The sequence below is a fragment of the Trachypithecus francoisi genome, unplaced genomic scaffold (genome assembly GCF_009764315.1).
Source record: "Trachypithecus francoisi isolate TF-2019V2 unplaced genomic scaffold, Tfra_2.0 Lachesis_group10, whole genome shotgun sequence".
Taxonomy (NCBI): Eukaryota; Metazoa; Chordata; class Mammalia; order Primates; family Cercopithecidae; genus Trachypithecus; species Trachypithecus francoisi.
The window spans coordinates 81,342,957-81,357,210 of NW_022681455.1; the positions used below are offsets into that span (position 1 = coordinate 81,342,957).

The following is a 14,254-nucleotide window of genomic DNA, read 5'->3' on the forward strand; positions in this document are numbered from 1 at the left end:
CTTCCCGGGTCCAAGCAATTCTCCTGCCTCAGCCTCCCAAGCAGCGGGGACTACAGGCATGTGCAACCACACCAGGCTAATTATTGTATTTTTAGCAGAGGCGGGGTTTTACCATGTTGACCAAGCTGGTCTTGAGCTCCTGATCTCAAGTGATCCTCCCACCTTGGCCTCCCAAAGTGTTGCAATTACAGGTATGAGCCACCGTGCCTGATCTAAAAATGGAGTTTTAGATACGTGATGCCTCAAACACGCAAGGCTGAATGAAAGAAATCGAACACAAAAGACAACATATTGATATGAGATGCCCAGGAAAAAAAAAAAAAAAAAAGCAAAATCAGTAGAGACATAAAGTAGATGAGTGGCTCTGGGAGTGGGAATGGAGATTGACTCCAAGCAGGCACAAGGAATCTTTCAGGGGTGATGGGATTGTTTTAAAATTGGATCATGGTTATATTTGCACAATTCGATAAATTCACTAAAAGTCATTGAACTGTACACTTACAGTGGCTTGATTTTATGTTATGTAAAGCACAGCTAAATAAAGCTCTTAAAATAAAAATATAAAAGAGGAAATGGGTTGAGGGAGGGAGTGTGTCAATTATTTTTTTCCCAAGAGGCCCCTTGGCTGAAATGCAAATGTGACCACTTCCTCCCCACTGACCAGCTATGAGTACTGAGGCATGGTTGGAGGGCCACTGAGATCTTATAGCACCCTCCTTCCAAGGATATAAGGGCCATACTTATGAGACATTTACAGACCCAGAGGAACCCCTCAAGGTACCACATGTCTATTTCTAAGGGGACTCATGTTTACCCCAGTGGACATGGGCCTGGCAGCTCCAAATGCATCTACTTTTTAAGCACCAAGGGACTGTGACCCCTGCTGATCCCACCCACTCCCGAACTCCTGGTCTGAATTGAAAATGTAAACTGGATTAAGTCACTCCTAAGATGAAACCCTCCAGTGATGACTTTCCATCTCCTTTGGAACAATCTACCTTCCTCACCCAAAACTGTGAAGTCTCATGTGGTGTAGATGTGTGATTTCCATGCCTTCACCTTCTACTATTCCTCCATTTGCTCACTGTATTCCGCCATGCTGTTCTCAAGTTCCTGGAGCCAGCCACATTCTTTCCTACCTCAGTGCCTTTGCACTTGCAGATCCTTCTGCCGATAATGTTCTTCCCATGGCTGGTCCCTTCTTAGCACCTAGTGTACCCCCAAATATCACAGCCTTGATCTCTCATTGGTTTTCTATGACATTTAGTACAGTTTGCATTGAGTTTGTCTGTTACTTCTTTTTGTCTACCTCTCCCTACTAGTATATAGGCTCCATGGGGGCTGTCACCATGTGTATATTTCTGTGGGTTATCCCCAGGACATAGCAAAGCTGTGTGACCTTGGACAAGTCACTTAACCTCTCTGAGCCTGCTCAATAAATATTAACGGGAGGAAGCAAGGAATGGCTGGGTGGGTGGGTGCAGAGAAGAATGAATGGGTGGATCGGTAGGTGGATGGGTAGAAAGAAGGTAGATAAAGAAGGAAGGCAGGCAGGAGGGAGGGAGGAAAAACTGAACATCCTTGTTTTAATACACACCCCAGAGCAGTGCAGTGAGTTAACAAGAGTATGGGTTCTGGAGCCCAAATGACTGAGTTCAAATCCCAACTCTGCCACTCACCAGCTGTGTGACCTTGGACAAGTCACTTAATCTCTCTGAGCCTCAGTTTCCTCATCTGTAAAACAGGGACGATGATGATGATGATGATAACTATCTTCTAGACTCAGTCTTTTTCATTTTGGGGATTTTATTTTTGGAGACAGAGCCTTGCTCTGTTGCCCAGGCTGGAGTGCAGCACGGCAGTCATAGCTCACTGCAGCCATCAACTCTTTGGCTCAAGTGGTCCTCCCACCCTCAGCCTCCAGAGTAGCTGGGACTACAGGCATGCACCACCATGAATGTCTAATTTTTAAATTTTTTTGTAGAGACAATGTCTTGCTGCATTGCCCAGACTGGTCTGAACTCCTAGCCTCAAGCGATCCTCCCACCTCAGCCTCCTAAAATGCTGGAATGATAGGTGTACACCACTGCACACAGACTTCTCGAGTATTTCTGAGGTTTAAATGAGAGGGTACATCTTGAAAGTTCTTAAAACCCTGGCACACAGTGAGCTTTCAGCAAATATTAGCTCTTTTTACTGTCTCTTCTCCTGATCTTTCAACCACCACAAATTTCAGTGCATGTTATCAGTGTATTCACCCTGAAGATCAAGAGAAAGAAAAACAAAAGCTGGCGTCTTCCCAAGATTCGTTCTCCAGAGAACACGAAACATTTCGGTAGCTAGGAAGAGAAGCTTTACAGGGCCAGGATCCTTCAAATCAACCACAGGGGAATTTGTACCAACTTCCTCAAAAATAGCTAGAAAAAAAGAAAGAAAGAAAGAAAGAATAGCAAGACGCTTTCTCTTTTTTCTCTGGAGCGGTCATGAAGGTCAGCAGCAAGTTGATTCCCAAAAACGAGTCAGCTGGGAGAGCTACCAAGTGCATCTGAGCCGACTTTGTTATCAAAACAACACAAAATAGCCTCCCCTAACTGTGGGGCATTTCATCCTGGCACAGTCCTATTTTCACAGCCTGCTATAACCTTAGGAATCAAATACACCCAGGTTCAAATCCCAGCTCTAATTCTTGGCTTTTGTGACATTTCACTCCTCTGGGCCTCAGTCTCTCCTTCTGTAAAATGGGACTAATCTTGTCTGCCTCACACTTTGTGGGATAAAGTAAGATCATGTAGGCACCAAAGTAATTCGAGGTGGTGGTGTTGGCAGTGGTGGCAGTGGTGGTGGTAGCAATTCTCTTGCTTTCCTTCTTTTGACAAAGACTGCTAGGGATTGAGCTTGTTACATTTTCTCCCCTGGCTTCTTAAATGTCTTCCAGGAACATCTGACCCTTTCATGGGCCTCTGGCATGTTAGCAAGATGAAAACTCTCTTGAGAATTTCTTTTCTCTGTTTTTTCCTGAGCTCCCATGTGTTAATAATGTCTGCCCTCTTCCTCATAGCTAGGTGCCCCCATTTGACAGATGGGCAAAGTGAGGCATTCAGAGAGGTGATGTGACATGCCCAAGAGGTCCTGCTCCCTGGAGCTCTGCAGCAGGAGGCTGGATCCAAAGGAAATGGAGGCAGAGAGTCATGGGGGTCAAGCCAGAGCAGAGGGTCCCAAGCTCAGACTCTACTAGGCAGGTAAGGTTCAGGAATGAGAAACAAGCTGGTTTGCAAAGTCTGAGAAAGGGGCTTCCATGGGACCTTGGGCAAGGTTCTGGTCCTTCTCTCTGTGCTGAGGGATTGGACTCGGCGACTGAGGACTCCGGGTCCACGGGTCAAACTGTGCTACCTCTTCACACCTCTGGCCTCGGTTTCCACATCTGTGCAATGTGGTGGCTACAGGAGGCACTGCTTGCCTCATGGGTTATGACTGAGAGGCCTGTGGGGATGATGTCACAGGTCCCCAAGAGGGACGTGTCACCCCGATGGCCCCAAATGTCTTCCTTGCAGGTGACCTTTGGTGACGGTGGGTGCCTGCTGTGGGGCTGGGCCCCCTCCCACCTCTTTCTCACTCCCTCCTAGGAGGAGCCCAGCTGCGGGTGGGCGGGGCTGGCGGGGAGAGGCTCACCACATCCTCCTCTTCCTCCCCACTCTGCACATGTGGCTGGGTGGCAGCCAGCAGCCTCGGACAGACCCACTGGCGTCTCTCTGCTGAATGACCATAAGCTCGGCATCTGGTCCTCTGCCTGCCTCTCCCTGAGTGTGGCTGACAGCCACGCAGCTGTGTCTGTCTGTCTGCGGCCCGTGCATCCTTGCTGCAGCCACCTGGTACCTGCCTTGCCGTCTCCTTCCTCTGTCTGCTGCTTTGTGGGACACCTGTCTGGAGGCCCAGCTGCCCCTCACTGGAGTGACAGGTCTTCTGACAGCCTGATTGGTGACTCGGGCTGGGTGTGGATTCTCACCCCAGGCCTCTGCCTGCTTTCTCAGACCCTCATCTGTCACCCCCACGCTGAACCCAGTTGCCACCCTCAGAAGCCCATCAGATTGCCCCCTACAACACGGAATGGATTTCTGAGAAAGAAGCCGAAACAGAAGGTAACTCCAGCCCTGGTTCTCCGCTGGGACCAGGGTGCCTTCTCTGCCCAGGAGGGACTGTTCCCTGCCTGCTGCATCTAGTGTCATGGTGGGAGGCCTCAGAGGACTGTGCCCAAGTCACAATTGGGGACACCGAGGCAAAGAAGCTTCATGCAGTGAGACTGGGCAGAATTGAGGCTGAGGTCTCTTGGTCAGCACAGCTTAGGGGCCCGACAGCAGGGGTGTGGCTGAGATGACCCTCTGTCTTGAAAACCAGCCTCCAAAAGGTAGCGGGTTGGGGAAGGAAAGCCAGTTTCAAGCCAAACATAATGTGTCAGTCACCTGATTCTGGGCGGCTGAGCCGGGTGGCGATGGGCATGGGTGCAGAGCCTGATGGGACCCATTCTGTGTCAATTTCTGTCTCACGACCTTGATTCCACCCAGTCATTCAAAACAAGGGCTGGTGTGCCCATTTCACAGATGAGGAAATGAGGCTGCGAGAGGTAGAATGATTTTCCCTCGGTGACTCAATCGGGACGTAGCAGGTTGGGCAGTCAAGCCAGGTGATCCCATGAGCTGTCGCTGCATCTTTCTCATGAGGCATGGGGAACGCGTCGGGTGGTAAGAGGCCATCCCAGTTCCCTGTGCATGTGGAGGAGAGAGGAGTGGAAGGATGGGAAAGGAGGAAACACTCCTGGTGGAGGAACCCTGGGGAGCGGGAACTTAGGACTTGCCGCAGGAATGACGTCTCTGCTCAGTGAAGGCAGAAGATCAGGTGCGGGGCATTCACAGCCGGGAGGCTGCTGCCAGGAGGACAACTGTGATTCCCTGGGGGCAGAGTGGGGCTTTCAGAAGCACATGGTGGAGTCGGGGAAAACCTGCCAGGTCAAAACCCGGCCACGCGCCTTCCTCACTCCGTGAACTTGGGCAAGTCTCTCTGCTTCTAGCCTCGAGAAGCCATGGTTTTCTCATCTATGAAATGGGGACCAAGGTACCTCCATCCTTGTGGAGCTGGTTGTGGGGACCTCAGGGCAGAACAGGGTGAAAGCTATGCTCCTAGCTGGCCCTTTTCTTTTGAGGAAGGGAGTTTGTGGCATGAGAAGCTTTGAGCCCAGGAAGGGCCAGATTCCAAGAGTGACAGAGGGCGAGGGACACACTCAGACTGCTGTGGTCCTGCCTGGCCAGCCACCTGGCTCTGGTCCCCCCAGTGCCAACTCACCATGTTGTAGGCACTTAAGAGTCTCCCACAGTCCTCAACAGGTGAAGCGGGCAGCCTCATTCAGCCCATTTCACAGGTGACAAGAGTGAGGCTTAGTGGGGACAATCTTGCCCCAGGTTAACTGTGACCGGATGACATGGAGCTGGGATTGGATGCCAGTCTGTAGGACAAGGCCACTACCTGCTAGATAGAATAACATGAAAACAAGACTTGTGGTCCTGGATAGCTTCTGAGAAGCAGCATTGGATGGGGATGGCTGAGTGTTCATTCCCACGGGGATGGGTAACCCCCGAGGAGAGACCCTGCTCACCTGCTCCCCACAGTGGGCTCAGCGATGCCCCTGTCCTGCCCGCTCCACTGCCAGGAGGGTGTCCGGATCCTCACTCTGTCCCACAGTGGAGGTAGCTAAGAGCCTTGTGACAGGAGGTGGCAGAATCCAGGACCAGGAGAGGCAGGGAGAGCAAGGCAAAGACAGTTCTGAGCTCAGACTGCAGGTTCCCACTGCCCAGCGATCCTGGCTTCACGTCAGGAGAAGGAACTGGGAGGTGAGGGTTAGAGCCAGTAAGGGGTTTGTGGGCAGTAGAGTGGGGGGGGGGGGGCGGATACTGGAGGAGGAGGCCCATTCAAGAGAAAGCCAGCCACCAGAAGCTCTGGGAGGAACCCACCTCTTTGTAGCATCAGGACCACCCGGGTGCCTGATAAATAAATGAATGAAAGGAACGGGGTATCCATTCCTTCCACAACCAGAGAGGGAAGCTAGTGCCTTTAGCATCCTCGCGGACAGGCACAGGGGCCTTCTCCCCACAATTAGGAAGGGGTGCCCGCGGTTAGATGGGGGCACTGGACCTGGCTTCCCAGCACACCATCCCTTGTGACTTAGAGCTGGCCAGACCTGGTTCAAGTCCCAGCTCCACCGCTTAGTACCTGTGTGACCTTGAGGAAGCCACTTAACCTGTCTGCAGCTCAGTTGCTGTATCTGTAAGAGTGGGAATAGGAATAAGAATGCCTGTCTTAGGTCTGTGGTGAGGATTTACTCGACCTATTATTTATGGAACATCTACCATGGCCCAGGCACCTCCCTAGGTCCTGAAGCTCTGGGGTACACAGTGAGAGCCAGTGTGATGAGGAAGGCAAAAGAGCTGGGCACAGATGGCTCATGAGAAGTGGCTGCTATTATGTTTTACTTTTTTTAAAATTTTTTAATTTTTTGGGACGGAGTCTTGCTCTGTCGCCCAGGCTAGAGTGCAGTGGCCGGATCTCCACTTACTGCAACCTCTACCTCCCAGGTTCAGGTGATTCTCCTGACTCATCCTCCCAAATAGCTGGGACTACAGGCACCTGCCACCACACCTGGCTAATTTTTGTACTTTTAGTAGAGACGGGGTTTCACCATGTTGGCCAGGCTGGTCTTGAACTCCTGGGCTCAAGTGATCTGCCTGCCTCAGCCTCCCAAAGTGCTGGTATTACAGGCATGAGCCACCGTGACCAGCCTATGTTTTACTTTAAATTTTTAAGAGCTCTTTGCTTTTAGCTGTGAAAATACAGATAAAAATAAAATAATAAATATTATTGGTCATATTGGCATTTATGAGACCTCAATAAATGAGAGCTCTTACAATGATTCTGCTTCCCCCCTTTTACAGATGGGGAAACTGAGGTTCAGAGCGGGGTGGGGGTTTTTCTAGGGTCACTCAGGGAACCGTCTAGAAGGGAGCAGTGAAGAGAGGGGAACAGATACTTCCTCCAGGAAAAGGGTCTTCTCGCCCTTGCAGCCCCTTCCTCACATGCCTTCCTTCCCTGCCCTCCAGAGCCCCCGAACACGTGAGGGGGAGGGGGAGGGGGCAATGGGAGGAACTCAGTCCCACCCCGGGCTCACAGGTGCCACCGCCCCCACTCCCTGCCCTGGCCCCAGGCCAAAGGGACTTTTCATGACAGCTCAAATAAGACCTCTGAGTAAACTTGGAACTTGTGAAACGACCTGAGAATATTCCCCGAGCTGGGGGGCAGGGGCCCCATGGAGGGCCCCGACTGCCCAGGACATCTGCATCAGGAACCCAGCCTGCTGTTCTCTGAAGCCCACAGGAAGGATCTGACCACCCCAGCCCCTGCCCCAAATTGTCCCCAGGTAGGTGGGGCAGGTGCACCAGGCTGGCTCCCAGCCCAGACCCCTGCCATCCCCCACTGTGTGAACAGGACAAGACCCTGGACCTCTCTGGGTCTCCTTTCCCCATCTGCCAAGCGGGCTTGACTAGGACGAGGGCTTGCCAACTTTCTGCAGAATGAATCAGTAACACCAGTCCACTTTGGCCAGGGTCAGGGCAAGCTGATGGGGGCTGCTGAAAATTGAGGGGAGAGAGAGGATGGGTGGCCAGCCCCGCCCCACCTTGTGGCATGGTTCAAAGCCTCCTTTCACTGTTCTACAAGCAGCCTCTCCTGGCCTGGAGGAAATGAAGCTGGAGTGAGATCTGGCTGCAGAGGCTGAGAGGTTGCAAGGTTTGGGCAAGGCTGCAGAGGATGGCAGGGCTTGCAGGGAGATAGAGGTTGCACAGGCAGTGGGGGTGGGGAGTGGGAGGTGCCGGTGCTGGGACTGGAACCTCATGCTCCACAGCTAGGAGAGGTTGCACAGGCTGGAAGAAGTGCCAGGAGGGAAAGATTGCTGGAGCTAATACAGATTTGTTGCCTGGCTAGGAGAGAGAGATAAGCTGAGAGGTCGCACAGCCTCAGAGGTTGCACGAGCTGGGGAGGAGAAGGCCCTTCCTCTCACCTTCATCTTCTACTGATTAAGCTGTAAGCCTAAGGTCCCCAACATGCCTGTCTTCAGACACCCATAACCCACCCCTTGCCACTGGCGAAGAAAAAAAAAGATGAAAAGCAACTAACACTAAACACACACCTAACACTAACCACACTAACCTGCCTTACACTCCTCATCCAGGCTAAGCCTGCTGCACCCATTCCACAGATGAGGAGAGCTGAGGCTCAGAGAAAGGTAGAGATAGAGCCAAGTTCCCACTGTGAGTGAGTGACAGAGTCTTCTTTCTGACCCAGGGCCACTGGGCTAGTTCTTCCCCAGCCTGAGAACTCACTGAGATGAGAACTCGCTGTATGACCCTGAGCAGCCCACTGTCCTTCTCTGAAAGTTCCTTGTTACTAATCTGATTACATTAGTCATGATTATTCACACTCTGGGAGCAAAGGGTTTTGCCTGAGGTGGGTTTGGGGGGAGTTTCTGGGGACAGTGAGGAAGCTAATGAGGAAATTAGGACCTCTTAGGGGCTGCCTCAATTTTTAGCCCCATTTGTTCGTTCATTCATTCATTCATTCACTTAACATTCTTCTTCAACGACTTATTGGACACCTACACGTCCCCTTCTCTGCACTAGAGATACTGTGCTGAACAAAATAGGTCAATTACCCAACCTCTGGGAGCTCATGCTTCAGTACAGAAACGAGTTATAAACACATACAACAGAGACATTTACAAAACCATTCCTCACATCACACCTGCTATGAAGGAGACAAACTAGGGGATGTGGGGTATAGAATCTGCAGCGTACACCCAGTTCACATAGGGTGGATGGCTTCTTCAAAGAGGCAACACTGAGCTTGAATCCTGAGGATGAGAAAGGAAAGAAGCTGCAGGGAAAGCATTCTAGGCGGAGGGAACGGCATGTGCAAAGGCCCTGATGTAGGGGAAAAAGGTTGAAGCATTAAAGCTCTTATCCTCGGCCAGGTGCGGCGGCTCATGCCTGTAATCCCAGCATTTTAGGAAGGCCGAGGAAGGTGAATCACCTGAGGTCAGGAGTTTGAGACCAGCCTTACCAGCATGGTGAAACTCTGTCTCTACTAAAAATACAAAGTTAGCCAGACTTGGTAGCCCACGCCTGTAATCCCAGCTACTTGGGAGGTTGAGGCAAGAGACTCACTTGTACCTGGGAGGCGAAGGTTGCAGTGAGCCAAGATCGTGCCACTGCACTCCAGCTTGCGCAAAAGAATGAGACTCCATCTGAAAAACAAAACAAAACAAAAAACAACAACAAAACTTATCCTCACCAAATACATAAGGCTCTCCATCCCCTAGGCTCCAGAAAAAGGGGTCAAAAAGGGTAAGATTTAACTTGGGAGTGTACGGTCTATACAGTTCTTAACATGGAGGATAATGTTTGTTCACAATTCATTCCCATTTAGTCACTCGTGTAGCAAATGTTTTGAGTACCCACTGTAGGCACTGGTTAGTCACTGAGGATTCAGCAGTAACGAAGAAACATGCTGGCCCTGCCTAGAAGGTGCCCAGAATACAGATGAAAACACCATGAGCTATGTACTACGTGGAGGGTGGACCCCAGAGGAAGGAGTGACTCATGCTCTTTGGAGAGGTCAAAGATTGACAGAGGAACTGCCATTTGAGTGGGATTTTGAAGACTGAGTAGGAGGTTAACAGTCAGCCAAAAAGGACAGACAGTTTCCGTGGCTAAAACAGCACATGCACAGGTGTGCAAGCCAGGTGAATGGGGCATGTTGGTGAGGCTGTCAGTGGTCTGATGAGCCTGAAGTCCGGTATGAATCCTGGGGGCTAGATCCTGAAATGCCTTGAATACCAGACAAGGAATTTGGGGTTTTTCTCTTGTGGATAACAGAGAGCCATGGAATGACATGGTTGGAGTGAGAATGGAGTTGGAGGAACCACAGCTCTACAGCTATAGCAGGAAGGTCAGAGAGGAGGACCAGCAGGAGAGCACGTGGGCAGAAGTCCTTGAAGACCCTGGATAACTTTAGGAGTTCTTTCTTCTGTGTTCCCTCTCGGGAAGTCCCTCTGCCTTAACACTTCCTCTTCTGGTGACCTGTTGGCTCTTGTTCCCGGCACCTCTGGGGAGTCCCTCTTCACCCACCTCATTTATTTGTGATCCCTATGGGAAATAGGGCCATTTTACTTTTACCACACTCCCCACCTTTCACTTTCAGCCCCATGTCCTCACCTGAGTCACATTAGAGAGAATGGCCGACTTGAGGAACTAGATGGATCCCATTCCTCAATCATGTGACAGAAAAAAGATACAGGGAAACCAAGAACTTGGGTTCTTTCCAGTGTGGGGAGGTTGTAAATAATGCTGCTATGAACATGCTGGTACATGTCTGCTTGGCACATATGCTTGCATTTCTCTTTGGTCCCCACCTGAGGCACATTAGAGAGAATGGCTGACTTGAGGAACTAGATGGATCCCATTCCTCAATCATGTGACAGAAAAAAGATACAGGGAAACCAAGAACTTGGGTTCATTCCAGTGTGGGGAGACTGTAAATAATGCTGCTATGAACATGCTGGTACATGTCTGCTTGGCACATATGCTTACATTTCTCTTTGGTTATATAACTTGGAAACGGAAACGTTGAGTCTCTGTTCAGCAGAAGTTTTCCAAAGTGGTTGTGTCAATTTACACTCTTACCAGAATATTGAGTAGAGACCGAGAGTTTAGTTACTCTGTATCCTTTCCAGCACTTGGAATTGTTTATATTTATTTCTCTCTCTCTCCATATATACATAAATAAATTATATATATTATTATGTATAATTTATATTTTATAAATATATAATATTTATAAATACATATTATATATTTATATTGTATTATAAATTTACACATATATAATTCTTTCCTTCTTCCCCTTTCAGTTTCTTTTCCATTCTCATAATGGAAACTTTTGATCAATAAAAATTCTTAATTTTAATGAAGTTTATTTATAAGTCTTTCTTTATGACCAGAACTTTCTGTGTGTGTTTAAGAAGTGTTGCCTGCAATAAGGTGATAAAAATATTATCCTATGTTTTCTTCTAGATGATTTATTGTTTTACCTTTCACATTTAGGTCTACAGTCTATCTGTAGTTTATTTTTCTGTATGGTGTGAGGTAGGGGTCAAAGCTTACTTTTTCCATATGTATATTCAATTAATGTACCATCATTTAAGAAAACATCATGTTTTCTCTCCACTGCCTTGCACTGGTGACTTACTGAAAATCAAGTGGTTGAATACATGAGTTTATTTCTACTGTTTCTATTCTTTTCCATTTGTTAGTTTGCTTTTTCTTGCAACAATGCCATACTTTCTAAATTACTTTATAAATCTTGATATTCTTCTTCAAAATTGTCTAAACTATTTTCAGTCCTTTGCATTTCTATATAAATTTTAGAACTATCTTGTCAATTTCCACCAAAGAAAATCTTGCTGGGGATTGTTTTCTTGAAACTTTGAATTTTACTGAAACTTTAGTTCAATTTAGAGGGGACTAGCATCCTTAAAATATTAAATTTTCCAATCCATGAACATAACATGTACCACCACTTATTTATATTTTCTCTAATTTTTCTTAGTAATGTCTTGTAGGTTTCTGTGTAGAAGTCTTGTACCTCAACCAGGTGCAGTGGCTGACACCTGTAATCCCAGCATTTTGGGAGGCCAAGGTGGGAGGATCACTTGAGGTCAGGAGTTTGAGGCCAGCCTGGCCAACGTGGTGAAACCCTGTTTCTACTAAAAATACAAAAATTAGCTGAGCATGGTGGTGCATGCTTGTAATCCCAGCTACTTGGGAGGCTGAGGCAGGAGAATTGCTTGAACCCAGGAGGCAGAGGTTGCAGTGAGCAGAGACTGTGCCACTGAACTCCAGCCTGAGTGACAGAGCAAGACTCCATCTCAAAAAAAAAAAAAAAAAAAAAAAGTCTCATACATCTTTTGTTGGATTTCTTCTTGGATATTTGATTTTTTGATGCTGACATAAATGGCATAATTTTAAAATTTCTTGATTATTCATAGTGTACAGAAACATAATGAGTTTTTATACTTTACAACTTTATTAACACTTTTTAAAGCTAAAGTTCCAGATATAAAAAGAAATAGCTATCAAACCCAGCCCACTTCAACTGACCAGCAGTTGAGGGCTTCCTGCCTTTCTTTGCTTTTGTAATGTTTATGGATCTTTTTCTCTGCTAATCTAACAAGAGAGGGTAATGTAGTGCAGAGTATAGTGTCCCCGGTTTGGATTTTATTAACCAGTAGATCTTTTTTACCCTCAACAATTTTTAGATGTACAGTACAATATTGTAAACTGTATGCACATTGGTTTACAAGAGATCTCTAGAACTTTTTCATATTGCCTGGGTGAAACTCTATACCCACTGAACAACAACTCTTCATTTCTCCCTCCCCCAGTCCCTGGCAATCACCATTCCACTTTCTGTTTCTATGAGATTGATTACTTTACATATATCATATAAGTGATACAATACAGTATTTGTTTTTTTGCAATTGGTTTATTTCACTTCGCAGAATGTCCTCAAGAAGCATCCATGTTGTAACATACGACAGGACTTCCTCCTTTTTAAAGGCTGAATAATATTCCATTATGTATGTACTACATTTTCTTTATCTATTCACTTATCAATAAATTTCGGTTACTTGCTCATCTTAACTATTGTAAATAATGCTGCAGAAAAAGGTGCACAAATATCTCTTTGAGATGCTGTTTTAATTTCTTTTGGATATATGTCTGGTATTTCTAGATTTTGAATTTTAAAAAAATTTAAAAGGTTTTGCATCATTTTCCAATCCCACTAAAAGTGCACAAGGGTTTCAGTTCTCTACATCTTCACCACCACTTGCTCTTTTCTTTTTCTTTTTTTTTCTAACAAGTGCAAGGTGATGTCTCATTGTAGTTTTAATTTGTATTTCCCTGATGATTACTGATGTTGAGCATCTTTTCATATGCTTAATGGCCATTTGCTGATCTTCTTTGGGGAAATGTCTATTCATGTCCTTTGTCCATTTTTTTTTTTTTTTGAGACAGAGTCTTGCTCTGTCGCCCAGGCTGGAGTGCAGTGGCATGATCTTGGCTCACTGGAACCTCCACCTCCCAGGTTCAAGCAATTCTCCTGCCTCAGCCTCCTGAATAACTGGAATTATAGTTGCCTGCCACCATGCCTGGCAATTTTGCATCTGTTAATAGAGATGGGGTTTTGCCATGTTGGCCAGGCTGGTCTTGAACTCCTGACTTCAGGTGATTCGCCTGCCTCGGCCTCCCAAAATGCTGGGATTACAAGTGTGAGCCACCATACCTGGCCATTTTTAAATTGAGTTGTTTTTGTGTTGTTATTGAGTTGTAGGAGTTCTTTGTCTATTCTAGGTATCAACCCCATATCTCTTGCATGGTTTGCAAATATTTTCTCCCATTCCATAGGCTGCCTTTTGATTCCATTGATTATTTCCTCTGCTGAACAGAAGTTTTAAAGTTTGATGTAGTCTCATATGTCTATTTTTACTTTTGTTGCCTGTGCTTTTGTTACCATATACAGGAAATCATTGCCCATTCCAATTTCACAAAGATTTTCCCATATGTTTTCTTCTAGGAGTTTTATAGTTTCAGATCTTATGTTTAGGTCTTTAATCCATTTTGAGTTAATGTTTGCATATGGAGTAAAATAAGGATCCAATATCATTCTTTTGCATATGGATATTTTGTTCATTCAGCACTATTGCCTTGAACAAACTTCCTTTTCCCTCTTGTATAGACTTAGTGCCTTTGTAGATCATTTGACTATATACACAAGGGTTTATTTCTGGGCTCTCTATTCTGTTCCATTGGTCTGTATATCTGTCTTTATGCCAGTACCATACTATATTGATTACTGTAGCTTTTTAATACATTTTGAAATCAGGAAATGTAAGGCCTCCAGCTTCCTCCTTCTCCTTCTCCTTCTCCTTCTCCTCCGTCTTCTTCTTCTTCTTTTGAGTGTTCTTCTTTCTCAAGATTATGTTGGCTATTTAGGGTCCCTTGAAGTTCCTTATGAATTTTAGGGTGAATTCTTTTATTATTTCTGCAAAAACTGTCACTGAGATTTAGATAGTGTTTATATTAAAGTCAGTTTTCTT

At 46.8% G+C, this 14,254-nt stretch overlaps 1 protein-coding gene across 6 annotated transcripts in view; it reads left to right on the top strand.

Moving 5' to 3' along the window:
- Positions 1-3,681: 3,681 nt before the first annotated feature.
- IL21R (interleukin 21 receptor) overlaps positions 3,682-14,254 on the top strand; it is a 51,608-nt gene continuing 41,035 nt past the window's right edge. For 2 of the 6 annotated variants that reach the window (XM_033217901.1, XM_033217898.1), the window contains exons 1-2: positions 3,682-4,136; positions 4,596-4,736. In XM_033217901.1, coding sequence (XP_033073792.1) covers positions 4,687-4,736 — 50 coding nt within the window. In that variant the 5' untranslated portion in view covers positions 3,682-4,136; positions 4,596-4,686. Of the gene's footprint in view, positions 4,225-4,559; positions 4,737-14,254 lie in introns of all 6 variants that reach the window. The other 4 variants (XM_033217906.1, XM_033217902.1, XM_033217900.1 and 1 more) reach the window with 3 other exon arrangements.